Consider the following 27,839-nt stretch of genomic DNA (forward strand, 5'->3'; position numbering starts at 1 on the left):
TGTGTGCCGTCGAACGGATGTGCTACGTCATCCGCGGTTCGAAATACGACGCGAACCTTAGCAACGAGAGCTCCGCCTCAGGAAAGCTCGCGGCGGCGGCGGTGGCAACCGCGGTAAGCGCGGGGCGGCCGTGGTGGAAGCGGCATTGAGCTTAGAGACGCCGGGGAACCCCTTCGCAGTCTGTCAAGCGGGAAGGAGGCGGGTGGAGAAGACAGGGCGGCAGAGCCGTGTTCGTAATCGGGCTGTCGGGAGCAGACGCGTCGTTGGTGTTCCCAAGTTGTGTGTGAAGTCACGGCCATTGGGAGGACCCCACTTCGCTCCCTTTCCCGCCCGTCATCTGTCTGTCTGCCGCTAGTGCGGGCTAATGACCTTTGCCTTTGATGAGCCGTCCCGAGTCCCACCTGCCCTGTTAATAACACGGAAGCCAGCAGGGTCGGAGAGTGTCGTCGTTGTTTGAGTTTCAAGGGATAGAGGTAAGGCCGCGTAGATTTCTAGCTGTCGAGTTTATTTAAACTTTTCATAACTAGTAGCAGCATCAGGTAGCTGAAATAGCCGCTTGGGTGATTTGACTGAATAGGATTTCCTGGGACAATGTCCTACTGTATGTTATGAAAAGCACTGGAAGGGTGTATAAATAAAAATAAAATAAATAGCAAAAACACTTTGATTAATGGCAAACTTTTAATGCTTCTGAGGAAGGATTTGCATTTTGAAAAAAAAATCCTCATCCAGTAAGGGTGGGAAATAGATCTTAGCCTTATATACCTTACAACCCTCTCTAAGCAGTTTACAGAGTCAGCATATTGCCCACACACACACACACACACAATCTGGGTCCTCATTTTACCAAACTCTGAAGGATGGAAGGCTGAGTCAGCCTTGAGCTGGTGAGAATCGAACTGCTGGCAGCCAGCAGTCAGCAGAAGTAGCTGGCAGTACTGCCTTCTAACCATAGAAAAAATGGAAATCTCTTTAGCATAGGATGCCTTTATGTAATATAGTGAAGTAATGGTTGTGATGGTTGTATGCCATTTTATTGAAGCTGTTACTTTGTTCCAGAGTGAGGAACCATGGCACTGGAGCCCGTCCCATGCGCCATTAAGAACCCAGTAGTACTGCAAGTGGGAGACATGAAGAGCGAGATAGGCCGGCCTGGTGTTCTGGTGATTGATGTTTCATTTCCACACTCTCAGACCACTGATGTAAGTGTGAAAGAAAAGCAGATGTCAAAGGATGCACAATGGATAAATTACACTGGTCTACACATTTTGGGAAATTATCAACCTCCGAGATAAAATGTGTTAATTTTATATATTTTGATTAGATGAATTCGAAAACAGATGATAAAGGTGCCGGTTGGCTAAAGTTTTCAGGATATTTCACAATAAAGATTTATACACAGTCCAGTGTATTTGCCTACAAGGTAGGAGGTGTCTAATGATCATGATGCCTCGTAACTTCTTGACAAGGTACGGTAGAACAATGAAAATGATACCATATGGAAGTATATAAATTTATCTTCATTTTGAGAACAGCAAGGAAGATGACTGAAAAATCACGTGGAAAATTTGCTTAGGTCCGAAAGGCACTTGGTGCAAAAAAAAAAGTATCTTCTTACACTCACATTTAGACTATTTCCCTTTGAACTGTGAGGCAATGAGTGATGAGCATGAGGAGAGATTCCACCAGGATATTGCAGGCATGGAGAAAAGATACCCAGGGAAATGGAGTCCATCCATGCTTGCCGATTACTGCTGGAATCTCCCCAGGGATAATCCTACTGCAGTTCACAAGAGAAAAGCCAGAAGGCGAAGTTTAGATACCGCATAAAGATGGAACCATGTCGTTTAATCTGATGTTAGAGCTTGTCAATTTTTGATACAATAAACATGAAAATGTTACATGAAAAACCAATAAATGAATGGAAAGTTATGTTATTGATATCAATAAAGATAAATTTATGATTGTTGTGGCACCATTCTCACTGCTCTAACACATTTTGCAGAAACGTTATGGAGCATAATCGCACATCCCCCTCATTATTTTGATGCAATTTTGACCAGAAGCTGTATCTTGGAAACTGAAGCCAATTAATATGCAGGACTTAATTTTCCTTTATTAGTAACCCAATTCTGGTAAAATTAAGCTGCTTTTATTTCTGAGGCTTTCTCCTTGTAGACCAGTGTTATTCAAAAGTTGAAATTGATTTAAATCTCAAAGCTAAGGATATCTGTGAGCCAGAAGTTCCTATTCCAAAATTTATATCTCTAATTTACTCAGTTGATAGTTCCAAATCAAAATTGTTTCTCTTTGCTTCTATAAGCAATATAGAACATTTATTTAAAGACTTATTACTGGAGATGTTCTAAGAAACAAAAAATATTTATGAAAGTTTTCTCTATATTCTCTTCACTGTGTTATATCTTGCTTGCTGTGGATTCAATCAGTACTTGTTTTATTTCAGTTACAGGCAATTGCATTCAGAAATTACTATACTGCCTTTTTGACCCTTCGAGTACAGCGGCAAAGTTCTGCAGATGATGGAAATGAAAGCCCTTCCAAATGGGTTACTTGCCTACGTAATTTTTGTTTGATGCCTAACCCACATACAGAAGAGGGTTCCCAAAACTACTTTTCTATTTCCAGACATCAGGTCAGGATTTCAATTTCTTACTGGGGAAGAGGGGAATTTCATTTGCTCCAAAGGAATAATGTACTATAGGTCTGGAAACAAGAATAATCTAGTTATTAAATGCCCTATCAAGTATTCTGTTTTGGAAATGTTTCCACATGCAGAAAGGAAATAGTTCTAATGAACTTGATTAGGAAAAGTTTCTCATCATGAGGTGTAGGAATCCTTTATATCTCTTCTGCATTAAAAAAAAATGGAATTAGCTTAGTGGGGTTTGTATTTTGGAGATTTAACACTCTCAACTTGTCTGCCAAAATCAACCATAATCATTCCAATCGTTGATCAGTTTTACTTTTATTTTACTGCCTGAAGATGTAAAAAGAATGCTCAGATATCAGTATGAAGGAACTTGTTCTATATTACGTTCACTAACTGTTCATTTGTGCATTTTTATTTTCTCCCCAAATGCCACCTTTGACTTCTCAACATTACAGGTTTTAAAATTAAGCAATCTGTCTTTGAGTTTAAAATGAGCATTAGGTTGTTTGCATAAAGAAATACTCTTTAAATGTCAGAACATTTTCTTTTAAATGACTTACTAGGTAAGTCTTAACAGTAGCTACATAGTGTTTCATCATCAGTTATAGTATTTAGCTACTTTCACTTCTTTTTACCTATGTTCCAATTAGCTTTGTTTTTTTCAAACAAGATCTTCTGCAATGATTTTTGTTCATATATTGTGTGAATGTGTGCGCGCTACGTGTTTGTGTGTGTGTGTGTGTGTGTACATACCGCATTCTTTAACTTCCTTATTAATGCTTCAAGTGAGTGGTCTGGTTTTATTTAATCTTACATCAAAATTATACACTCTTTTGTATAAAAATACCATGGATCTCTCTTTGTGGGTTTTTTTTCTTCATTCAGCCTTTCTGGTGGTCAGTTCTTACAGCCACATATTACAAGTAGAACAGTTATGGCCTTGACAGTGTATTTGTTCTCAGCGCTATATCTCCACATTTTAATATTTTGTCTCAGTCTATGTTAATATTTTTTTCAAGTAGTAGACACATTTTTATTTTATATCTATAGCTGCTATTCTTGTTTCTGTGTTTATAGCCGAATATGATTTCAACTTCTGTGGGATGTGGGTCAAACTTATTGAGTTTTCTTGTTGCCTAAAATGAATGAAGGATGCATTCTGGAACATTCTGGAACATTCACTTACTCCTGTGTAGAGAAGGTGGTTGTGGGTAGTGGGGTAGGTAGGATGTTTCATTGTGGGTGTAGGCAGTGGCTGAGGAAAGAGAAGGCAGTGGGAAGATGGGGAGTGGGCCAGTGGGATGTTCCATGCTAGCTGCTGCTAAGGAGACATTGGGACCAGGTTAAGCCCACTACTGGTTTAGGGTTTTTTTTTTCCTTCTAAACTGTAGCTGATATTAGAATGGTGTAGCAGAATTTCCTGAATGTAATGATTTGTTCCTGGATCTAAACAAAATGTTATTGTTTCCCTAGTGCCAAACAAAATTTATCAATGTTTCCCAATCATCTAATTCCATAATAATTAATAGTATGTACTTATACCATAATTTAATTTCATTATCAAGTTTCTGCTAATTATGTAGGTATATATGATTCAGTAATCCTTTGTCTTCATGTTTTGCTAGATGCTTTGTGATGTGGATCAGGTGGCTGCCATGCGTTTCATCCTGCGCCAACCTTCTCCAGTATGGTTGCATTTTACAATTGAGGAGCTGCAGCTTTTTTCTTTGTGTCAGAAGGTACATATTAAATTTTTTGTCAAAATATGAGTCTAGCAGTTGTTCTGATCCTCCCAGGGTCTTTGCAGTGACTTGCAAATATGTTTAAAAGGTGGGAAACTAAACATGTTGCTAAGTTGCAACTGCAGTATCCTATATCATTGGTCAAACTGGCTGAGGACACTCAGCCTTGATTTACAATATTTGGAGGGATACCTATTCCCAACCATCCTTATTCAGGTAGTCCTAGTTCAATCTGTCCTTTGCCTGACCCTTTCCCACAGCTGCAGCTATATTGCCTTTGATGTGTAGAAGAGCAGCTTACTCTCTTAAAAGCTCCCCAAATGTGGCAACTTTTAAGACTTATGAACTTCAACTCCCAACTATGCTGGCTGGAGAATTCTGGGAGTTGAAGTCCACAAGCCTTAAATTGCCAAGTTTGGAGATCTTTGCTCTAATCTCTCCACTCTGCAATGGGAAGTCAAGCAAAGGAGACATTGACAGCAGGAATCACTTACTTTTTTCTCATTCTCCCAGCAGATTGGAATGCAAGAAATTTCAAGAAAGTACTGTAAGCTTTTTGTGTAGCTGGCTTGCATCTCCCAGGCTGCTGGTGTAATTGCATTGCTTTTGATTAGTAAAAGAGCAAGCATATTCTGTTCTAATCACTTTCTCTGTTCTTCAAGTGGGAGGGGCACCACACATCAGACAAAGACAACACATATTGACTCTAATGGTGATGAACAAGGGATGCTGTGAGGAATGTAAATAGGCCATAAAGTTATTTTTTCAGCACCATTGTAACTCTGAATGTTTGCTTGATGAAGCGAGGACTATTTGTATTGAAGTGAACTTGTTTATTTGCTTGTTTGTTAGCTAGTTACTTGCTTGTGTCATTTTGCATTGAAGTTGAACTTTGACTCAAGGGTTTTATTTTTGTCCACGTATCCCTGACATTCATAGAGCAAGTATGGTAATTACTTCTTTCTGCCAGATTCATAATATACTAATGGTAACATTTATAATTAGTAATGTTGAGGAAAGTAACTGCCTATATTACTTAGTGTGCATAAGACCTAGTATTAATTTCAACATACAGATTAGGTGAAAATCTGAGGCTGACATTTTTTTTCTGAAGGAGGTTTTTTTGTTCAGATAAGGAAAAGTTGTACTTTGTAGCTCTTACTCCTTATCTGTAAAATAATATAATTCCTAATGGTTTGATATACTTGGAAACAGTTGAAATAAATACCTTTAAAAGTAAATCTTCCTAATCACCAGTTCTAGGAAAGTGAATGGTGAAGATGGAGTGTGGTGTGTATGTTGCCTGATTTTGTTGTGTGTTTCTCTGGGACTGCCTTCTCCTCTTTACAGAGTCCACAGAAAGGCTTTCCAGCCTGGCTTTCTCATCCTTCTCCTCAGGAACAGCCAACAAGCTTACACGATGTAAGTATTATTACTGAGATAGGTTTCTTCTTCTTCTGAGAATACAGACATATTAAAGATATATAAGCTTAGTTTGGCTGTTGATTGTTAGCAGCTCCTAGAGAGGAAACAAAGTTGGTTTTGCAAGAGCAAAATCAGTAGAGAACTGCATATATGAATATAGTTATTCTTTGCTTTCAGGGACTTCCTGATGCTGACAGAGTGTCTTCTGAACTGCAGCAAATGTGGATTTTAACGGAGATGCTCCAGGCCAACCAACCAGTAGCACGAATTGGGCGCTTTGATGTTAGTTTCTCTATTCTTCTGCTTCTTGTCTTAGAAGTGTAATTATTACTGAAAAACAGTCAGAACCTCTAAGTACTGCAAGTGGGTAAAGTACCCCGCTTTCTCTACACAAAGCCTCTTTTAAGATATTTATCCACAGAGCTTCTGCAGTAACATTCAAAGACCCTTACTGAGTTGTATCAAAAATGCATACCTATAAAAGTAGTGGCTGCTAAAATGGACAGAATGATAACCATCCTAATTGGGGAAGGAGGTGTAATCCATCTAGTATGCAATTGCTATTTACATGACATGTTCCTTTAAGGAACTTAGACTGGTTTAGCATTGTTTTCCAGGCTAACTTGAAACAGATTAAGGTAAGATATAATAACTGGTCAAAGTTCATCATCCTTTAGGCCAAGGGTCTTCAAACTTGGCAAGTTTAAGACTTGTGGACTTCAACTCCCAGAATTCCTGAGCTAACATGACCGGAGGAGGAATTCTGGGAGTTGAAGTCCACACGTCCTAAAGCTGTCAAGTTTGAAGACCCCTGTTTTAGGCTGTCAATTTGAATTGGTATAATCTTTGTCCCTATGGTCCTTTCAGTGTTAATGTGCATATTTTAACAACTCTGTTCATTAACCATGTTTGTTTGAGCTGATGAGAGTCCAAGACCAGTTAAGCACTGCTTGAGTCCCAGTTCAGCTTTCTTCCCACGGATTACATTGTCTAAATCGGGAGAGGGAGGAAGAACACAGTATTGGATCTATGCAAAAGGGGGCAGGGGGGATTCTTCAGTGTGCTCAACTTGTTGACTTGTTTCTTATATGTATTTCAGATAGAAGACTCCTATGACCTTAATCTACTTTCTTATACTTGAACGGTTTCAAGACAGGAAGCAAGGCTTCCAAGCAGAGCTGCATCCTGCATTGTAATCTGGCCTGAACAGGAAGAAGGAAGATTAAGCAGGAGCACGAAGATTAAGACTTGATTGCTTCTGTGTTCCAGTTTCATGTTCCAACAATTATCCAGTTAGGTTCTGGTTTCAGTTCTGTGGTAATCTGGTTTTCAAACCTATATCTTGCACTGAACCCTGGAAAGTTAGATTACCTAAACTGAAGCTGCCTAATTAGGGCTATTTCTCTCCTGATCTACTTTTCCATCTGCCTTGCTGCATGATATATGTTTCTTTTTAAGACAAAATGAAATATATTCAAGAATCTGGTACTTGGAGCATGGAGGAAAGGGATCCTTCCTTTTTCTAATAGTGACTTGAGATATAAGAAGGACGAAAAGACTCTGGATATTGGGGTCTAAGATTGAAAAAGAGCAATTCTAAAAAAAATGCCAGGTATAGAGATGTATGTGGCTGTCTACCTCACTTATAATTACAGAACGTAAGTCTTTTCATATGTGTGTAGACTTCAAAAAGAAAACGTTGCATCATGCTAAAACCATGACACTAGTATTCTTGGAGGGACTGAGGTGGTAGAAAGCTAAGTTTTATCATAAATTTTCTATCCCAATATTCTATGTCCAATGAGTGTTGAACTTGGTTAAATGAAAGGGAAAGTTTGATTCATTTTGTCTCATGTCAAAGAATTTTAAATAAATTGTATCTGCAAAGCACATCTGAAAACTGCCTTTTGGAGGTTGGTTTGACAATTACCAAGAAGATATTTGAGCATCTTCATTCAAGCTACTGAACGACTTATCTATAGCATCGTACTGTATGATTTCTACAGAAAATCATTTTCCTTGTGAAGAACAATCCTTGTCATAATTTGTAGTTGTCAGAAATATCAAACTGTAGAACAATATACTGTAAATTTCTGCAATGGGATGTATGTGATTTTTAAAAAAGTATTACATTTTGGAGTATCTGTACATCTTTCTGTATGTCTGTTATGCCCTTCCTATTATTTATTATTTATGTTAATTATTTATTGTTGGAAAGGATTGTAATAGACTTCCAATGCACTCTGTCAGGGTTATGTATCTCAGTGGAATACTTAGCCAGATTTAAGAGGTCACAAATAAATGAAAAGCTACGTATTATATAATGATACATTGTAAACACATGGGAAATATTTTTGATCCTAAAGGCTGCACATAATTTTTTGTTCCAGATACATATGGAATACATGCCTTAATTTCTTTTCTTTGGTTTTTAATATAGTTTCTGGGGCAAAAAGGGGGAGCTTTGAGGCTGATTCCTTCCAGCCATCCAGTGGAGATGGTTTCATTGCTAGTGCCATTATTGGTATAAAAAAAATCTGCCTTCCATCTATCAAGGTTTGCTTTATTTCCTGCTGTCGGGGTCATATATTTATTTCTGCTTATTGGCAGAAAGAGGAGGAGGCTATTCCGAGAGTTGAAGTGGAAGGAAATACTACTGCCATGTTTTTATCAGAACAGAGTTCCCAAATACATGAGAGATGAAAAACAAAAGTAGCAAAGATGAGATAAAGTCTTAAATTATCTGCCCAATAAAAAAGACAGATCTTTCATCTACTATACTCTTTACTTTAAATGATTGCTCCTGAGTAATTTCATTTTTCGCCTCTGTGATTCTTGCATTTATGTTGAAGTTCTGAAAAATAATTTGCACTCTATGATTCTGAAATAATGATTTTGCTTCTCTATTTTAAATGTTATCACAGCAATAGAATAATTGAAGCAAAAACTAATAAATATTCAGAGATCTGTAATTTCAATACTGTGGGCAGACTATATTCATTAATTTCACATTCTGTATAAAATTCTTAAACACCAAATGCTGAATATATGACCTGTTGAACTTTTCAGCAAGATGCCAGTATTAAATATGACAGCAAATCAGTGCTTTTGTTCACATGTACAGCATTTGAATGGATAATACTGTTATGTTATCATTTTTGACGATTTTAGATGTGTGCAGTTCTCAGTTACATTCCTGAGCTTAGTGAATGTATACTCTTCAGCATTTATTTTTATACAGGAGCCTGCATCCTGTGGATGTTAATGGGTTCTGTCTTCCACGGATGACATAATAATTGGGGACAGTGGAAGTTAAAGTCCAACTCAGTAGGTGTAGAAATTTCCCCCTCTTTGACATCTGTTTTGATTTCTCTAGAGATTTTGAATGCTGTATCTCTATTGATAAACTTTAGAGTCCTTCAGTCAATATTCATGGGTATGCATGAGTTCAGTAGAGAACTAATGTGGTTGGTTTGGTTTTGCATTTTCATTTTAGGTCAGCATGTTGTGTGAACCCAGATAGCTTGATTTGTGCACTTATTAATGGTTAGGATATACAAGAATAAACCTATGGTATTCTCTGAACTGGTTAGACTCATACAACACACATTATCATAAATCTCAGCTTACAAATCACAAATGCTAGATAGACCCCAAACCAAAAAAGCCTACATCATGGCAATGTTTGACTAGCCTCAATGTCATGTGAATCCAGATAATTCTGGATTATTCAACGAACCATAAAAAAGCATGAGCTATGTGAACCCAGTTGTATAAACAAGGATGAATGCCTTGCAACCAAACACCTTGAAATGAGCTTGGTGGCCACTCCAAGAGTTCCTTGTGTGGAACAAGGCTTAGGATTCTTGGCATCTATCTTGCCATTTCCATTACTGTCTGAAGCAGGCAATAAAAGAACACGGTTACCAAGAATCTCTCAAATGGAGTGAATGGATATCAGACTGATACATGCTGTTTGGTGTATATATAACAACTATCCATTTAGGTAGTTTTAAAGAGTGATTGAGAAAGGCAGTATTCATAGGTGTTTGTGGGAGGTGTCAAAATCTGAAAGATAAAAAGATGCAGCACTAATCAACATTGCTGCAAACAAAAGTGGGGCAGGACTTCAGTTACAATCCACACCTTGCAACTTGCAGATTTTGACACCTGTAGAAACTTGACTATATTCCTCTCCTCATCCTTATGATGGTTCAGCTCATCCTCAGCCTATGAGCAAGACAGGCTTACTTTCCAAAAGCTCATGGAGGTCCTGGAAAACTTGCATGCTGGGGAGGGAGGGGGGTATTTTAAACGGCCTGTTTTCTGTCTTTTTTTGGCTCTAGTTCCTTTTTGCCTGTTACTAGTGATATAATATTGTGTCCTAAAAGTTTTTGCCTGCCACAGACATAATCAATTGGTGCAGCACCCTTGTGGTCATGACATGAGTGCATAAATTTACTGTCAAACATTCCATAACTGTAACCCATTTAGTAGGAGAAAAATAAGAGGCAGCTGAAATAAGTAGATGTCATCAAAGGAAATGATGCAGTTCACACAAATGGGAGAGGGGAAAAATTGCCCTATGCTGTCCTTACTGGAACATAAGGATGAAGGTCCAGCTAATCAGTGGTGGGATTCAGCCAGTTCGCACCACTTCAGGAGAACCGGTTGTTAACTTTCTGAGCAGTTTGGGGAACTGCTTGTTGGAAGAAATCATTAGGGCAGAGAACCAGTTGTTAAATTATTTGAATCCCACCACTGCAGCTAATCCAGCATTGTGTGTCACCCTGTGGCCAACCAGATGCATACAGGACACTTGGGTCAGGTGTTACTGCCTGTTGGTAATAACCTAAGATAGTAAACTAAAAGACCATCAAGACTAGTAGCACCAATAGCCTGACTTAAAAGAATTATCGGTCTAACCTTGAATCTCCAGAAAACGATACCAGCATGAAATGTACTGTCTCCATTGCAGATGCTGGAAATGAACTATGTTGCCTCCCCAACCCAAAAAAGTCTCCGAACATCTTTTCCAAGTAACACATTTTATTAAAAGGTATAAGCTTTCATGATGCCTTTTAATAAAGTTTATTAGTCGGGGGTTTCCGGTTTGAGCTTCTTCGGCGACAGACCGAAACCGCAACTCTGTGTGGTTTCGATCCATGCTTGCCACTGGAGCTCCCCGAGCTGGCTGGTTTCGGGGTTTCGGGGTAGAGGTGGTGAAGAAGGGGGAGACTGCCTGCAGGGTTGAGGAGAGCCACATCTCTCCTCCTCAGATGGCCATTACTCCCTTTCCCAAAGGCGGTTGCAGCGGTGGTCAGAAATGGCTACCACAAAGAAGAACTCGACCGGAAAAGAATGTGCAGGAGGAAGATAAGAAGAGAAAGTTTTGGTTGACCGGGTCAAACAGCAAAAGCAACAAATAAGGTACCCTGGAATTTAAACTGTTGAAAAAAAATATAACACTGTTCCCAAAGAAGATTTCTAAGCAGTGAAGGAGAGAGAAAAGGGAAAGGATTTGGTGTGGTTTTTTTCTCCTCTTCCTATACTGACAGCTAAGAGACTTAAGCAAGGAATTGGAAAAAAAAATCACTTTGACATTAATAGGCATTTAATGCTGAAATAAAAAGTCAAAGGGATAATAAAGATTTCCGGATAATTAAAAGCTTTTGAAAACAGGAAAGGAGAGAAAAAGAATAAAAGGGCAGGATCTGGAAGGGAGGAGACTGCCTGGAATTAAAAAGAACCTACAGTAAAATCTCAATAAGACTTTCAAAAGATACATCTTAACTGAAACATAGCAACAAAATAGTAAAACCCCAGGAAGAGAAAATGAAAAAAGAAATAAGAAGAAATAGCTTGGGACTATCTGGATTATTTGGTGATCTCTGGATTCTTGGTTACTGCATTTGAATGATTAAAATCAATCGGGTGGTTGTTTAAAAGTGTTTAAAATGGCTCCACTTTTAGAAGAACTGAAAATGGAACTTAAAAAGTACAAAGAAGATGCACAAGAAGGGAGAGGTTCTTTTGGCTTCGTATTTCAGTTCTTGGAAATTGAGATTTGGAACTATGAGAAACAACAAGAAATGCCTGCAGCACAAGAAGATTGGGACAAAGCAGAAGCCATCTTTAATGAACAAGTAATCTCAGGTGGGGGGAGGAAGGAAAGGGGGGGAAAGAGAATGGAAAGTTTAAGATTGGGAAAAACAACCCAGAAAAAGAATAGAGGGAAAAAATAAGTATAAAATCAGAAAGCAACAGAAGAGGGAAATGCAGAAGAGAGAATTAGAAGTAGAGAGACAAGGGGGTAAAAAGGGGAGGGAGAAGAAGAGAGGGAAGAAAGAAAGGAAAAAAAGTTATAAAGGACAGAAACAAAATATAAACAGGGCCTATTTAGAGATAATGGATGAAAACCTAATTGAAAAAGGGATTCTGCAAAGGTACATAAGATAAGTATGGCGTATAGCGACCAGTAGAGACCCCAACATTTCCCTCAAAATATGTTTGTTATATCTCCCCCTCTTCCGCGCTTCCACTTTTGCACTTTTTTTTTTTTTTGAGGCACTTTGGCACCGTGATCCGTGAGCCGAAGGAGCAGCCTTCTCCCAGCTCCCAGGAACGAGGCCACGCCGGGCCCGCTGAGGTATCGGCTGGGGCTGTGAAGTGTACTGCTGGCCGCCGCCCAGTCCGTGCCTCGGGAAGGAAGGCAAAAGGAAGGCGCGGCGCAATGGCAGCAGCGGCTCCTGGTTTGCCTTTCCTTCCCGGAGCGACAGACCGCCAGCGGCCTCTGACAGCGTCAGAGCGGTCGGCCTCTCGAGCCTCCGCTCAGTTCATGTGCCAAAGTGCCTCAGCCGCAGTGTAATTACTTTTGCGGCGATAAACCCGTTAGCACCCCCAATTGGGCATGTTTTCAGGGCAAAAAGTCGCTTATCGCCGGCAAACGGTGTATTGTTATATTAGAAATAGAAATAATTTCAGAAAATATGAAACAATGTATGATTAAAATGTTTGATAAAATAGCTATCGTAATTCAGTGGAATGCTTGTCAATAAATAAATGTAACAAAATGAATATTTAATGATTTATAAAACATATGTGAAGAGAAATAAGGGAAAAATTAAGTATGGAGATTATACGTGTCTTTAAGAAAGTATGATATTTAATTGAAAAGAAATGTTAAAGATGTTAAGACTTTAATGAATATTAATGATAGAACTGAATTGGAATGGAATGAGGGTTTTAATTACATAAATTTACAATCCCTTTTTTAAAGAATATAGTGTGTATTATAAGAATGTACCAAGCAGAATTTGATAGGAAGTTATGTATTATGTATTATAATGAATGTCATAACCTTAAAGTATATATTGAAGTTTAAATAAGAGTTGAATGGATAAAATTAAAAGATATAAAGATGTCATACTCCAATTAGTAACTACAGGAGAAAATTTGTTTAATGAGAAAAGATAATATGAAATTGAAACAGAACAGACAAAAGTACAAATATAATGATTTGAATTGAGATGAGATAATCAAAATAAAATTGAGAAAATTAAAAGAGGGGAAAAACTATATAGAAAATGCAGAATAGTAATAAAATATGGAATAGAACACAAAAATGAGCATGAAATTGAGTTTGTGTCTGTATAAAGAAGTGCAACCCGGGACCATGCTATTTTCAAAAAAAATGTTTTACTTGTATTTTGTATGTGTGAAAACCCAAATAAAACTTTATTATAAAAAATAAAGTTTATTAGTCGGAAAATGTGCTTTCGGACTCCTGTTTTTTTGCTATCATTGCTAATCTCAATTCATTGTCTCTCAGCTATCTTTCCTCTAAGGTGACTTTGTCAAAGACTTTGCAGATTTTACACACTGAGGATGTCCTTGGGTGGTGTCAGAGAATGGGATCTGAAATTGACCGGAAAAGATCATTTTAAAGAAGCAAAAAACAAAAGATGATGAAAGGCCAGACGTTGTGAGCACCAGGTGGTCGGAAAGGTGTGGGCTCTCTCGCTCTGCTGTATTTACGCCAGCCTTCTAAACGGAGAGGAGAAATGCTGAACAAACTGAGCTCTACAGGACCGTCCAGCAGCAACTATTCCTTTTAACAGCTGGCCTGGTCGACCGGGTTTGGGCGGGGCGGGCCGTTCCTCGGAGCAATCGCCAGGAATGCGATCGACTACATTTCCCAGGCTCCTTCCGGGCGCCCAGAGGTGGGAGGGTCCGTCAATAAGATTCAGAGCAGCCGAGGGGGGGGGGGGTGTTCGCTGGCGGGGAGAAATGCTGCGGGCTGGGGCTGCTGGAAGACTTTCGCTCCGGCGCTTGGGCTCCTTCGGGGCGATTGCATGCGGGAAGCGGAGCTATTCTTCTGGGCAGGTGAGCCGGTGGCAGGGTGGGCGGCAGCTGGTGGCGTGCAGTTGGGCTACCTGTTTGTGGGCGAGCGGGCAAAGGTCCGCGCCGAATTAAAACTGCCGGTGCGAAACGGAGCTCCGTCCCTGAACTCCAGAAAGCTGCGGGGGTACTTGCGCCTTCGGAGGGAGGGAAGACGGGGCAGGCGAGAGAAAAGTAGCGCACGTCTGCATGCATTCATCCCGACAACTGAGCTTAAGGTTCAGGCCTCCGATTTGACTTCGACAGGTCGCTTCACGCAAAAACCTTTGAATTAACACAGGACACGAGAGCGCGCCGGAGCACGCGCAGAATTTATTTCACGCTGATGAATTGTATGCAGCCAGGTAGTTTTGAGGAGAGAGATAAGGGTACTGAACCTCTTTTTCCAGCATCTTTCTTAGTGAGAAGGGATTCTGTGGGAGTTTCTTGAAAGAGTCCTCGAATACCCTGGAGTTTCCTGGAGACAATCAATTCAAAGGGTTGTGCTTTTCCGAATAAGGAGAGAAAGTAGCAAAACCCCCTGAAACTCCTCATCCACCTACCTACTCCCCATTTTGGCATGCATCAAGAGACACATTTGTAAGAGTGTCTGACTGTGAGATGCCACCATTGAAGTGTTTGTTGTTCTAATTGGCATCTGTCACTGCTCAAGTATGGCAGGTCACTTTCTAAACACAGGTCTGGAGGTTGTGGGGTGGTGGTGGTGGTCAAAAAGCAGTGCTATCCACAGATAATACGAGCGAAGGAGAAGGCCTTGTAGGACTGGGCACATAAATTAAGACATGAAGCTTGAAGTTGCTGGCAGTAGTACTTCCATAAATCAAAACAAGGCAGAAAACAGGCTGCCTCCTGAACAACTGCAGGTGGGAAGAGGTGGCTGGAGCTGCTGGCAGTGAAAATCAGCCCACTTAAAATATTTGCTCCTGAATCAGAATAGAGCTGGAAGAGACCTTGAAGGTCTTCTAGTCCAGCCCCTTGCTGCTGCTGCTCCTCTCTTATCAGCCACAACCAACTTACTTTCTGGTCTTCTGTAGTGCAGTGGGGAGGATTGGATCTGTATGAAAGGGATGCTGAGAAGGAAGCCTTCAATCTATTTAAAGAAATTTGCACTAATTTGCATTTCTTATCTTTCCACCTATGGGCAATTTGACCCCAGCTGTTGCTTTTCATAAATAATACCAGGCAAAATGTCTGTCCTAAATTACTGTGTGAATTGTAGCATATTAACATGCAGGTTCTTTGGAAGTGTGCTTTATCTCTTGCTCTTTTACTGTTTCTGTACACACAGACGACTCGATCTCAGTCATATACCTATGGACAGGACTTCAGTAAGTAGGAAAGAGCAGAGGAGGCTTGTTGGGTACAAAGGGCAAGAAGGACTGCAGTCCCCTTGACAATGGACTTGAGATAACACACTGAGTAAACAAGGCTAATTACAAAGGTCGAAGGCAGCTTAGACAGACTATCCCCTCTGTCCTGTTCCCACATCGGAAAATTGAACCAGCGGCTAGTCTTATGGTAAGACTGAAACAGGAGCAGAGGTTTGGTTTTTCATGGATAGCGAAGAGATTACCAAGATGTAATGCCTGGATTTCTGGGACACTCAGAGCTACAAAAGAGGGTTTGTTGCTTTTGCAGTGAAGTAGTTTGGGCGAAGTGGTGTTCCTCCTTCTAATTGGGCTGTGTTGAGGTAATTCCCCGTTAGGAGAATGAGCGCATACAGGGAGACGTATTTGAGAGTAGTGTTTGAATAATACACACACAGAGCACACAGATACACTGTACAGTAAATGTAGGTTTTTACTTCCAGAAAGGTTTAAGCAAAGTCCAAAATAGGCAGTCCAAAGTCATTCACAGGTAAAATCAGTCAGTTTTCATCCAGGGATAATACAAATATCAAAGTCCAGTGTCAAAAAAAAGTTCAGTAACAGACTTACATTAAATCCAGTAATATCAGTCAATTAGAAGAAATGGAGGAACGGCAATACTTTCCAACAGAAGGAAACAGAGATACACTTACACTCTCTTCTGAGACTCAGACTAAGACAACCCATGTTTCTGGCTCCATCTTATGGCTGTTTGAGAAACCACACCCAATTGCATGCTCTTGCATTCCCTTAAAGATAGGCAGTCCAAAGTCCAAAATGTTTATCCTGGTTTATATATTTCTAACCCAAATACCTGTTAGGTGACTTATATTCCTAACAGGCTGTACTCAGCAATAGCTATGGTAGGATTAATAATGGGTTTCTTGGCCTGTCTCAATCTGACTTCATTCTGAATGATCACTTGGGAGTTTCTGGCAATCATCTATTGCCTTCCTCTACAGGAGAACCTGAAACGGACGCCTCTCTATGACTTCCACCGACATCATGGTGGAAAGATGGTGGACTTTGCAGGCTGGAGCCTTCCTGTGCAATACACACACAGCCACTTGGACTCCCATCTCCACACCCGTCAACACTGTTCTCTCTTTGATGTGTCCCATATGCTCCAGGTAATGTCAGAAGGGAGGGCTTAAAAGTCACCACCTTGCTGTCTTTGAGTTCCTCTCTCATGTCTCCAGTTGTCCATTTCAGACTCAGCAACTGGATCTTAATTTAGCTAAGATTGAATTCACGGGCTATGCTAAGCTATAATTTATTGAATAAACTACAACTGGCTCGATTTTCAAAACCAAATATACCACATATACTGTACTGATTTCATGTGTGAATCCATCATCTTTTGATATTTTAGGAAATGGAATCCCCTTGTTTTTGAGAAATCCTGCAATAGGTGGAGTTCTGCATTCTGTCACTGACAATGGGCCTTGTAGGACTACTGGGAAGCTACCTGAGAGCTTTCAACAACTACAATATTCGGGGGCAGATTGCAAGATTTGTATGTGCAAATGCTATATGCTTTTATATAAGAAGAGGTAGGGAACTCTATCCAGTGCAGATACTATCTTATATCTGCTTTAATCCTGCCCACTTCTGGCATATAGTCCTCAATCAAAGAGGCAAAGTAACCTTGAAATTAAACATATACATGTCCCACCATGAATAGATCTATGAAAGTTGTATTATATCAGGCATTTTTAAAACTCTAACTTTTATGCAAGCAGCATTACTTCCTGAGTATACATTGCATGAGACCATACTTCAGATGGGTTCACTTTTCTAGAGCTTCTATTATGAGGTATCTTGCTTTCCCAACACTAGAATTAATATACAAAAAAATCTATGACTATAATGCAAATCAGTTTATATTAGCTATTCCTGAACAATGTCTTTTAAATAGGTTGGATTTCCAAAACTGCATAAGAAATCTGGAGGGCACCACATGACAGAAAATAATTGTAAACTGATGGATTACTTTTGCCAGTATCATTCCATTAGCTTTCCTCCCAATGTCCTTAAATTGAGATCAGCTGGATATAATAGAGACCAAACCTTCTTAGTTGTGGCACCTCACCTTTGTAATGGTCTCTGCAGAGATACTCTTTGCCTTGGTTATGTCAGGCAAAAACATATACATTTCCTAGGACAAGCAGATTATCTTAGAAGCCCTGGGAATTTCTACTATTTTATTTTGATTTTCTGATTTATACCAGTAGTTCTGTTTTTTATAATTTGTGCAGCAGAGATTTGTATAAGATGTAGGATAAGAGGATAATTTAACTGATTCCTTGCAGACATTACCTTCCTAGGTAACATTTTACCTGTTAGATGTTAATGAGTGGTCTTTGCTCTTTGTTTATATACAGTAGCTTGCCTTTGCCCTGCCCTGCCCTAGTGTTGGTTGTGGGGGTGTGGTTTTCTCCTTGGTAGTGCCTTTATTAGTGTATTGCTTTTTGTTTGTCTGATGTTAATCCTTCCTTAGCTGCTAATTGCACCATATTATTGGTGAATGTTTATGGAGATTCTCAGTCATCCAGGTCATGGTTGTCCCAAAGGTGCTTTTTCAAGAGGCAACTGGACTTTCTGGTTTTTTCCTTGAAGACATTTTGCTTCTCATCCAAGAAGCTTCTTCAGCTCTGATTGGATTACAATAATTACATAATAATTACTCCATATTGGCTGCTGGAGAGGATGTGTTCTGCTCTTTTTCTTTCCTTCAGCTTTTTTATTGTGTTGTTTGAATAGTGTGCAAATTGGTTTATCTTTATCGGTTGATGATTGATTTGTCCGAATGTCACTTCCAGGAATTCCCTGGCATTTTTGGATTTAACTTTGTCTAGGATGCTCAGAGTTTCCCAGTTGAAAAGGACTGAGTTTGTCCATGTGTTGCGAGATTAAGCAGTTTTCGTCTTGTCTTCTGACTGCTACTTAGTGTTCATGGATGCTACCTGTCTGTCCTACACAGTAGCTGTTACAATCCTTACACTGTATTTTGTAGATGACTTTTATGTTTTCTTTTGGGGCAGAAAATGCCCTACTCAACGACACCACAGTTCAGCCCTCAGCTTCATAAATCCTCTTAAACCCTTCATGAGTACCACTGACCACATACATTCTTAAATTCTAAGTAGGCCCAGAAATGATGTCTCAGTATGTTGTCCTTGTTCCTAAATGTCATGTAATAATATAACATCATGATTAAATGAAATAAAACATTTCTCTCTTTCTCTCTTACAGACTAAAGTGTTTGGCAGAGACAGGGTGAAGTTTATAGAAAGTCTAGTAGTTGGGGATATTGCAGAGCTGAAACCTGATCAGGTACAATGGAACCAAGTAGATCTCTTGGAATATCCAGTCAATAGGATGGCAGATTTGGCATTGAGATATCCAAGATCAAACCCATGCTTAGTTAGTTGATGCTTGACAAATCTGGATGATCGGTAACCAATTCTGATCACCACATTTTATGAAGAACATAGACAACCTGGTGCATAGTCAGATAATGACCTGAATGGAAGTCCTAAAAGGAATGGTTGAAAAAACTGGATATAATTTAACAGTGAAAAGAATATTAGCTTAAGATACAAGTTTTCAACTATCTAAAGGACCATCGTAATTTCTGCTGCTCTAGAGATCAGAAAATGTAGAACAATGTGTGGAAACTAGAAATCAGACTGTGGCAAAATTAGAAACTCTTAATAGCAGTGAACTCCACAAAAGTGGAATAACCTGATAATGAATATTTAAGCAGAAGATGGATTGCTATAATTGAAACCTCCATTATAGATTCTGCACTGAAGATATTAAATTAACTATTTCCACTATATTACATAATTATGGTTCTCTATTTTTAAAGATATGAATAACTTAGGCTGACTTCAACATCTAAAACCAATGTCTTGAAAAATACAAAAGGGCCTTGCATTTGAAGAGTTTTGACCTTTTTACTTAACAAATTTAATTCATGCCTTAAACAATGGAACAGTAAACATATATTTGTGAAATATTTAACACAAGATACCATGTCATGATGTTAAGAAATAAACACTATGCATAGCTTATACAGAACTTTAACTCTTAATGGAATCTCATGTCATATTGCAGGATTAAGGATATGTATCTAATGGATGGGGCCAGCCAGGGGCCGGGGAAGGCTTGGTCGGTGCGAGGGGGGTCCGCGGACCGGGGGTGGGGGGATGCACTTGTGGATACCAGCTTGATGCTTATTTAAGCCTTTGTATCCAGCTCTCAGCTTCAGCATCTCTTTCTTGAAAACTGATCTCTGAGACCAGTAATGGAATTGGCTGAATTTAGCTTTCCTTTCAGGGCACACTCTCTCTGTTCACAAATGAGAAGGGCGGCATTATAGATGATTTGATTGTGACCAACACCTCAGACCAGCACTTATACGTGGTCTCTAATGCCGGTTGCATGGATAAAGATTTTGCCCTCATGGAGGTATGTTTCTCATTACCCTTCATTCCTAGAGGAAGTAGAAGAAACTGAAATAAGAAGAATAAAATTCTGTTACAGAAATAGAATAGACTAGGAAGAGAGGATGCACATCATCCTCTATGTGTATCTTGATCTTACTATTTTCTCCATTTTCTCCATATTGTAGAACAAGATGAAGGAAATGAAAGCAGCTGGCCATGATGTACACTTGGAGGTGTCAGACAATGCTTTGCTTGCTTTGCAAGGTAAATAAAAAAAATTTAGAACTGCCATTAGGAATCTGAGAAGCACCTTATGCCAATATTACTTCAACCATTCACCTTGAAAGAAGGTGAATTCCTAGAGCGCCAGCCATTTGGACAAGATGAAATAGGAGATGCAATATTGTATTTTATGTGGAACTGAATTTCTTCATTAAACTTTGGTGAAGTTCCAGAACTACTTAAACTACATGCTGGTCTTTGTTTCCTGTTTTTTTGTTTTTTCTGCTACCAGGTCCTGCTATGGCCCGTGTGCTGCAACCTGGGGTGGCAGATGATCTGGCTAAGTTACCCTTCATGAGCAGTGCGATGATGGCTGTATTTGGAGTGCAAGGCTGTAGGGTGACACGCTGTGGCTACACAGGCGAGGATGGCGTAGAGGTATCACATTGACAGCTTCTAGATGTGAGCAGGAATAAGGATCTTTGGGGGAAAGGCTTGCAATAGCAGCAGATGGTAAGATGGTATCCAGTTGGACAAGCAGTTTGAGAAAAGACTACCAGTAAATTATTATCCGATCAGAGGAAGGTAATGTGTTGAAAGGGAATAAATAATAAATGTGAATGAAAAAGAAGAGTGCCCGTCAAAACCAGATATTGGGATGATTAAAACACAGGGTGAGAAAATGTTTTGCCAATAAATCACACCAACTAAATAATGTGCACTCTCATGCCTAGATCTCTGTCCCTGCGAATCAAGCTGTGGAGCTGGCCGAGCTGTTGCTTAGGGACCCTTCTGTGTGGTTGGCTGGACTTGCAGCTAGGGATAGCTTGCGACTGGAAGCAGGTCTATGTCTTTATGGGAATGACATTGATGAGAACACAACCCCTGTGGAGGCCAGTCTGGTGTGGACTCTTGGTAAGTACCCAAATCGGATTTTCATTTTCTTTTTGTACCAGCCAAAGCCAAGCTTGAACAAACTGCCCAATGTCCACCCAACCCCAAGCTGATGGGATACAAAACCAAGATTTAATATTGGCAGGAATGTCTATGGAGATTCTCAGTCATCCAGGTCATGGTTGTCCCAAAGGTGTTTTTTCAAGAGGCAACTGGATTTTTTTGGTTTTTATTTGAAGACATTTCACTTCTCATCCAAGAAGCATCCAGGAGCTGAAGAAGCTTCTTGGATGAAAAGCAAAACATCTTCAAAGAAAAACCAGGAAGTCAAGTTGCCTCTTGAAAAAGCACCTTTGGGACTATTAGGGGGCGTGCTTAAGCGCACCAACGTGCCTACCGTCCCTGTCCTATTGTTTCTTTTAGGGTTTCTTTTTTGTTTTATTTTTCTTATATGTATCCATCTCATGTATTCATAACTATGTTTATACTTATACCTGATATCTTAGCTTGACAAAATAAATAAATAAATAAAAATAAAATATTGGCAGGATCTTATACCCAGAGCATAAACGGGGTGGGAATTATACAGGGCAAGTAGTTGCTTCTGAAAGGAGGATCTTCTGATCCACAATAAAAGAGTGAGTGTTATCATGGTGCTGTACTTTTCTGACTTCCTTCCAGGGAAGCGCCGTCGTGTTGCCATGGATTTCCCTGGTGCTTCAACCATTTTGGCCCAAATTAAAGAGAAACCGAAAAAGAAGCGTGTAGGGCTGACTTCTACAGGACCTCCCATCCGACAGCATGTGCCCATTTTTAGCCCAGGGGGCAAGGCAATTGGTAGGTAGTCTGATGGACCTGAAATCTAGATCAGGGGTCTCCAACCTCGGCAACTTTTAAGCCTGGAGGACCTCAACTCCCAGAATTCCCCAGCCAGCTTTGCTCCTGATTTAGATGATGCGATGATGATACTTGTTGCTGTAGTTGATTTCATACAGTGACTGGATTCATGTATCATGCCAAGCCAGGTTTGTATAATAATGTTTCATTGAATATATCACAATCAGCTGGATTCATACAATACAACATACACATCCAAAATTAAATGATACATATTTACACATAGAACGTTGTATAAACTTGTGATGTATAAAACAATTCAAATTTAAAATGTTTTGATCTAAAAACATTGAATTTTGACTTTGAATTGGGCTATTGTTATCTAGTAACAATCTGAACTTGAAATTACCATGCCCTGTTTGCTTGTTCTTAATTGCTACCCAAAGCACCATTTTTGTTCGTTGCTCTTTGTTAATCTTTCTCGGTAGAGACCGTAAGCCCTGTAATCTGCTGATTCTGCTTCTAACTATGCTGGTTGAAATTTGTGGGAATTATTCCAGCACATCTGGAAGGCACTATGCAAGGGAAACAATTTAATGGGTACTGGGGGAGGATAGTGTGAAAATCTGAGAACTCTTTGTTTCCTGTTGTTTCTGTTATGTGTAGAAATTGTATGCTCCCTATTGAGCAATGCTCTGGCTGTTTCTCTTTGCACTAGGTGAAGTTACTAGTGGCTGCCCCTCACCATGCCTGCAGAAGAATATTGCTATGGGCTATGTGGACAGTGAATACAGCAAACTGAACACATCCCTCACTGTAGAGGTGAGGAAGAAGAACTACCCATCTCTTGTGACCAAAACGCCCTTTACACCTACCCATTACTACACCATAAAATAAGCTGCCGCCAGCAGATATTTTTAATTTTATATCACATTGTATTAAAAGACAAAGAGATATTTGACTCTGTGAGGAGTCTGCTACTAAAGACAAATTGAGCCCAGAGAAGACTGTATCAGTCTATGATTGATCACTGCAGTGTGAGGTGAAATATTTGAGATCCGATAAGCAGAAAAGTAACTTGGTTTTATTCCTCTCATCTGCTCAGTAGCTTAAGTTGCTGTCATGAGTCATTTAGCTCAGATCATGCACATACAGTTGAATCTAGGCTACATTCTGGGGATTGGTTAGGCACATTGGAATTTGGGAAGCATATTCTGGGCAGACTTACAAAATTGGAGCGCATGGTGAGCAACAAAATTCTAATTTAGCAGAAGGAAAACTGAAGAAGATACTCCCCACTTTTGAACTCTCGTCTTCAGGACCCTGCCCTTTGACTCACAGCTGATCAGCTGTCTTTTTCCTAGGTAGATGGACACTAGATTGTAATCCCTCTCTATTTTTATATTCTGAGAATGCCTATGAGCCCCTTGGGATTTTTAAAAAAAATAAATGTCAGGTAGTTAGATACCAAAGATAATGTCAGTAGGCACAGGGATACACTGCAGCAAAAAATCACAGAACTACTTGTGAGCCATTTTTTTTTTTTAAAGAAGAGGATTGTTAATTCTTCAACACGTTTTGTGAGAATACGCAGGAGCAGTGATTCAAGCTTAGACAAATCCTCTTTTATTTCTTTGCTTTTTTTTCCTGAGCTGGAGGCTTCAGATAATATCTTGAAATACAGCTCAGGGCACATCTATGAAATTTTCCTGGCAACAATAAAATAGTTTGCTGTTATCTTTGGTAAATGTCATTTTTGCTTTTTGTTTTCTGGCCAGCTCATAGTGCTGGCATTCTCTGGTGGTCTTCCATCTAAGTATTAGACAGGATCAAGTTAGTCTAGTTTTTCCAAGGTCAGCTAAGTGCTACCATCCTCTTTGACAGACAGTTCAGAACTACCTCATTTCTAATTTAATCCATAAAGGCCTCACTTTCTTGAAAGCATATGTGAACCAAAACTATCCAAACAGAAACAGGCTGCGGTATTTACAGAAGCTGATGGGGCAAAAACATTGTTAGCTTCCATTTAAAATTAATATTAGCTCCATGGAGAGAAATTTAGGAGAATATGGAAAAGTGGCACACCTCCCCTTCAATTTTTTAAAAAATTAAAATGTGGATGCTTTTCTGCTCAGTAGGTAGCAGGGCCCTTCACTAATAAAATGCAGTTCACATGCAGTGGCTACAATAACAACCAAGCTACTTTTGTTTTCTTTTAATTACATCTTTATAATCTATATTACAAACTCTGCAATAAGTGGCAGCACATGGCAGAGAAAAGAAAAGCTCGGTATTGCATCAGCACCTCTTTGTTCACACAATTATAGAGCAACTTCATCTCAGTCCTTCAAGCCATAAGCACAATGGCTTATGGGTTATGAGCAGAACTATTCTAGAAAGTGTTGAGCTACACAAAGTCATTAGCCCACGCTACCTCCAAACCTGACAGAAGTAGGAAGACATTTTTTTAAAAAATGCCCCGGCTAGATTTCTCCAATCCTACCAAATGTAAAGAAGAACTCTGAGAATTCTCGGTGATTGGCCATATACCTTAGGAGTTCTCAAGCTGTGAGCCAATACACTTGGCTACTGCTGACTCAGACTACAGTTTATTGTTAGGCCCCAACTACTCAGAATAAGATGGCAACTGATGATTCATGCTCAACTGGAAAAATGAGCCTATGTCCTTTCTAAGCAGAAGCTGGCTCAGGGCCACAGGACTTCAAGAACCACAACAGAAAGAAATGAGGTCTCTTTGCCAGCAATTTAATGCTGAGAAAAGATAGGCTGGAGGTCAGTCTGCAGATAGGTTTGTGGCACATAGAAGAACAATGGAAATAACGTAATAGGGGATTGGGGGAGGGGAATTGCAGCTTCCCGAACCTGAGTAAAGCAATCCTGAGATTCAGAGCTTGGCAACTGGACGGATAGGAGCAGTCCTCACAGCACCAGTGATGGCCAGCAACTAAACCATAGCATGGGAGAAATGACAATTTTGATTGCACTTTCCCTTTGCACTGAATCCGCAAGGCCTCTGAGTGGGCAGGCAGGCAGGCAAGCATCCCCATCCTCTGGGCTCCTGGTGCAGCAGGAGCCTGGCTTGGTCACCTCTGCTGTTACTCTCGATGTGTTTTTGTATTTGTGTTGCTTGAGCTCTCCCTAAATTTAAAAAAAGAAAACCATATCAAAACCTTCAAGAAATGCAATCGGTGTTTTTTTTCTGGGCTGATAGCCCCAAACCACGGATGCTATTATAACGATGACCCGTTCAACGAATAAAACAACTCACCACGTAGAAAAGTGTGAAGAGCCATCTGGAGTTTCTCCATTCTGTCCTCCAGCACCTGGAAAGAAGAATAAGAATAAGAATGGGCAGGTAAATCCTTCAGCTCCTATTCTCCTGCTCCTTGGAGGACTCCCGCCTCCCTTTTGTTTTGCAAGGTGTTTACTGAAATGACTTTAAGGATACTAGTACCACAACACTCCGACCCCAAAAGAATATAAATAGTAAAAAGTATGGCCACACAAAACAATTTGTCAGCACACAGTGGAAACTCTCCAATGTTCTCTGGAAGCAACAATACCCAGGAGCAGAAGCTGTCTCTCTTTTCTAGATTTGTGCAGTACCGAACTAGTGTGCTCTCAAGAAAGTGCTAACCCTGAGTTTTTAAACAAAGATCTAGTGTTCTTTCACTAAACCCGTTTTTATAAAGACCACAGAAAAGACCTGGCAAGCACTTTGGAAAGCACAAGTCAGGCATTAGGTGGGGAATGGCTTCTTCCAAAGTCAGGCCTCTCCATTTCCCCTGCAGCCTAGCCATCCAGGTCACACAGGGTCATTCTCAGTAACTGGAGCCTCATTTACACACCCATAAGCAGTAGCACCTGATATGAACACTCTATTAAACGGAATAAAACTAGAATAAGGGCAGGTTAAACTAGATAATTAACTACAGCCGCAAGCACCAACATTTCACAATAATTCATTGCTAAAATTCCATAGCCCGCTCTGAGCATACTAGGTAAAATATAGATTCTGCAGAGTAGGAGAATGTTCAGCTTTTACAACACGAGGGTAAGAAATACTTTCAGAACTTTTACTCTCTTCCCCCCTCCCCCTCCCCTTGCTATGCCCTCCCAGGATAGGAACATTTTGCTCTGTGATCAACTTCTAGAGTATTTATTCATGGGCACTGTCCTCACAATTGGGGAAGGGGAGTGTTGTTGGAGGAGTTAGGACAAGACTAGCTTCGGTGGAGCTGCACATCCACAAATGTCCATTCAATAACGCTGCAGAATTCAATGGTGCCATGTTTCTGCAGAGTGCAAATTAACCTTAGAAGATGCCTCTTTATCAGAAATGCTTGATCACAAATAGAGGAGGACACTAACACTTGTTGCCCAACCATTGTGCATACTTTTAACAAATGGCTGGAGGGGAGGGGGGAGAAATTGGTAACAGAACGGGCATTCAGGATGGAGTGAAAAATATGTACTTTAAAAACAACACAGATAGAATAGACTAAGTTTTGGTAACAGAACTGCCCAGCAACTAGTTAAAGACCTTTCAGGAATGGGGCAGAACCCGCTCTTTGATATTGCTTCTCTCCCACCATCACCCTGGTCAACTCTGATGCCAGTGAGGCTGGAACAATTCGCTGTGGCCTGGCAGGTCATTCTGGCCAGGGCTTCACCACACACTCTTTGGGGCCATGGAATGGTAGGTGGGAATGACCTTGGGCAAAGGTTGCTGGAGCCAAGGGAACAGTCAGCATAAAAGGCAACTTAGCCTGCAGCAGCCATGTAGACAGGTCAAGTGGCTTCAGAAGAGACACCCCACTCCCCCAGTTACTTGGGCTGTAATGGAGGTCGGGGAAGGGATATATGTCGAGAGTCGCGCGATTCTGCCCGTGTAAACCTTACAATAAAGTAATCCTACACTAAAGTAGAACGCTCTGGCTGTGCTTCCTATCTGGTCTTTCGCAAGGCTGCCAGGCAGCGAGTCAAGATCGAGCCCCTTCCCAGGACCGGGTTCTCCACGCAGGGGGCCACCCTTGGAGGGAGACCCCGGTTGACCTCCCGCCAGCACCACCCAACGGGAGACGGTGGGAGCCCCGGGAGCGCATCGCAGGTGCGCGCAGGGCGGGGGAGGGTGGAGGGTGGCAGGGCAGGGGCTTCTGCGGGCGGCCCTACCTTGCCGGTAGTAGAGGCTGGTGACGGTGTTCCCGTAGACCCGCCAGGCCACCTGGATGCCGAGCAAGCTCACCAGCAGCCAGAGCAGCAGCAGCTGGAAGAGGGCGGCCCGCAAGTCCTGGGCCTCCCAGTCCGACAGGAACTCCTGGCCGAGCCAGGTGAGAGCCCGCAACAGGCGCGTGGGAGCCTCCCACTCCGCGGAAGCGGGGTCGGCCCCTGCCTCAGCCTCCGCCGCCATCACACCCGGCTCGCCGCTCGCACAATGGCGAGACCCACCAGGGCTCAGCGCTGCGCCACAAATCCAAACAAAACTGTCAGCGGCTCCTCACTGCGCATGCGCTCGAGGCAACTTGCAAACCCCTCCCAGCAGAAAGAGTCGGCGTGTATTCTTCTTTTTAGAATACTTGATTGGCCGAGTGTGACTGGACACGCAAGAAATTTGTCTTGGTGTAAATACTCTCAGTATACATAAAAGAAAAGGTACATTCGTCAAGAATCAAGAATCATAACGTACGACACTTCATGATATTCATAGGGTACAATCAACAATCGAATCATACTAGGAAACAGTCAGTATAAATCGTAAGGATACAAGCAACACGCTTGTATCTTACAACGCGCCGGGAGTTCCTTA

At 40.7% G+C, this 27,839-nt stretch overlaps 3 protein-coding genes across 6 annotated transcripts; 2 read left to right on the top strand and 1 right to left on the bottom strand.

The window, feature by feature from the left end:
* Positions 1–24: 24 nt before the first annotated feature.
* Positions 25–8,618, top strand: NICN1 (nicolin 1, tubulin polyglutamylase complex subunit). Of its 2 annotated transcripts, none has more exons than XM_087955028.1 (7): positions 25–473; positions 1,060–1,202; positions 2,465–2,653; positions 4,297–4,410; positions 5,764–5,835; positions 6,016–6,120; positions 6,938–8,618. In XM_087955028.1, exons 2-7 carry the CDS (start codon positions 1,071–1,073, stop codon positions 6,977–6,979), a joined length of 654 nt encoding a protein of 217 aa, XP_087811154.1. In that variant the 5' UTR covers positions 25–473; positions 1,060–1,070; the 3' UTR covers positions 6,980–8,618. The 2 variants fall into 2 exon arrangements, with proteins under 2 accessions (XP_087811154.1, XP_026529107.2); XM_026673322.2 differs by having other exon boundaries at positions 25–113.
* Positions 8,619–14,085: 5,467 nt separating this feature from the next.
* Positions 14,086–23,553, top strand: AMT (aminomethyltransferase). Of its 2 annotated transcripts, none has more exons than XM_026673324.2 (9): positions 14,086–14,223; positions 16,568–16,735; positions 18,861–18,941; positions 19,950–20,081; positions 20,245–20,323; positions 20,574–20,719; positions 21,016–21,196; positions 21,857–22,012; positions 22,731–23,553. In XM_026673324.2, exons 1-9 carry the CDS (start codon positions 14,128–14,130, stop codon positions 22,907–22,909), a joined length of 1,218 nt encoding a protein of 405 aa, XP_026529109.1. In that variant the 5' UTR covers positions 14,086–14,127; the 3' UTR covers positions 22,910–23,553. The 2 variants fall into 2 exon arrangements, with proteins under 2 accessions (XP_026529109.1, XP_087811150.1); XM_087955024.1 differs by having other exon boundaries at positions 16,571–16,735.
* TCTA (T cell leukemia translocation altered) lies at positions 22,202–27,541 on the bottom strand. Of its 2 annotated transcripts, none has more exons than XM_087955029.1 (3): positions 27,279–27,541; positions 25,302–25,356; positions 22,202–25,171 (listed from the first exon to the last, which is right to left on the bottom strand). In XM_087955029.1, exons 1-3 carry the CDS (start codon positions 27,441–27,443, stop codon positions 24,978–24,980), a joined length of 414 nt encoding a protein of 137 aa, XP_087811155.1. In that variant the 5' UTR covers positions 27,444–27,541; the 3' UTR covers positions 22,202–24,977. The 2 variants fall into 2 exon arrangements, with proteins under 2 accessions (XP_087811155.1, XP_026529110.1); XM_026673325.2 differs by having other exon boundaries at positions 27,206–27,541.
* Between the last annotated feature and the right edge of the window lie 298 nt (positions 27,542–27,839).

This window comes from Notechis scutatus, chromosome 2 (assembly GCF_049901735.1).
Source record: "Notechis scutatus isolate UNSWTSFEM ecotype Mainland chromosome 2, rNotScu1.2, whole genome shotgun sequence".
NCBI classification, from domain to species: Eukaryota; Metazoa; Chordata; class Lepidosauria; order Squamata; family Elapidae; genus Notechis; species Notechis scutatus.

What these genes read in the sequence shown, in the direction of transcription:
- AMT (XM_026673324.2), top strand. Translation starts at nt 14,128, where the DNA reads ATGCTGCGGGCTGGGGCTGCTGGAAGACTTTCGCTCCGGCGCTTGGGC. An exon ending in GGAGCTATTCTTCTGGGCAG is followed by an intron (nt 14,224 to 16,567) that starts GTGAGCCGGTGG and finishes CTTCCTCTACAG; the next exon opens with GAGAACCTGAAACGGACGCC. An exon ending in CCCAGGGGGCAAGGCAATTG is followed by an intron (nt 22,013 to 22,730) that starts GTAGGTAGTCTG and finishes TCTTTGCACTAG; the next exon opens with GTGAAGTTACTAGTGGCTGC.
- NICN1 (XM_087955028.1), top strand. Translation starts at nt 1,071, where the DNA reads ATGGCACTGGAGCCCGTCCCATGCGCCATTAAGAACCCAGTAGTACTG. An exon ending in CACACTCTCAGACCACTGAT is followed by an intron (nt 1,203 to 2,464) that starts GTAAGTGTGAAA and finishes GTTTTATTTCAG; the next exon opens with TTACAGGCAATTGCATTCAG. An exon ending in CACGAATTGGGCGCTTTGAT is followed by an intron (nt 6,121 to 6,937) that starts GTTAGTTTCTCT and finishes TATGTATTTCAG; the next exon opens with ATAGAAGACTCCTATGACCT.
- TCTA (XM_087955029.1), bottom strand. Translation starts at nt 27,443, where the DNA reads ATGGCGGCGGAGGCTGAGGCAGGGGCCGACCCCGCTTCCGCGGAGTGG. An exon ending in TGCTGCTGCTCTGGCTGCTG is followed by an intron (nt 25,357 to 27,278) that starts GTGAGCTTGCTC and finishes TCTTCTTTCCAG; the next exon opens with GTGCTGGAGGACAGAATGGA. An exon ending in TCTTCACACTTTTCTACGTG is followed by an intron (nt 25,172 to 25,301) that starts GTGAGTTGTTTT and finishes TTTTAAATTTAG; the next exon opens with GGAGAGCTCAAGCAACACAA.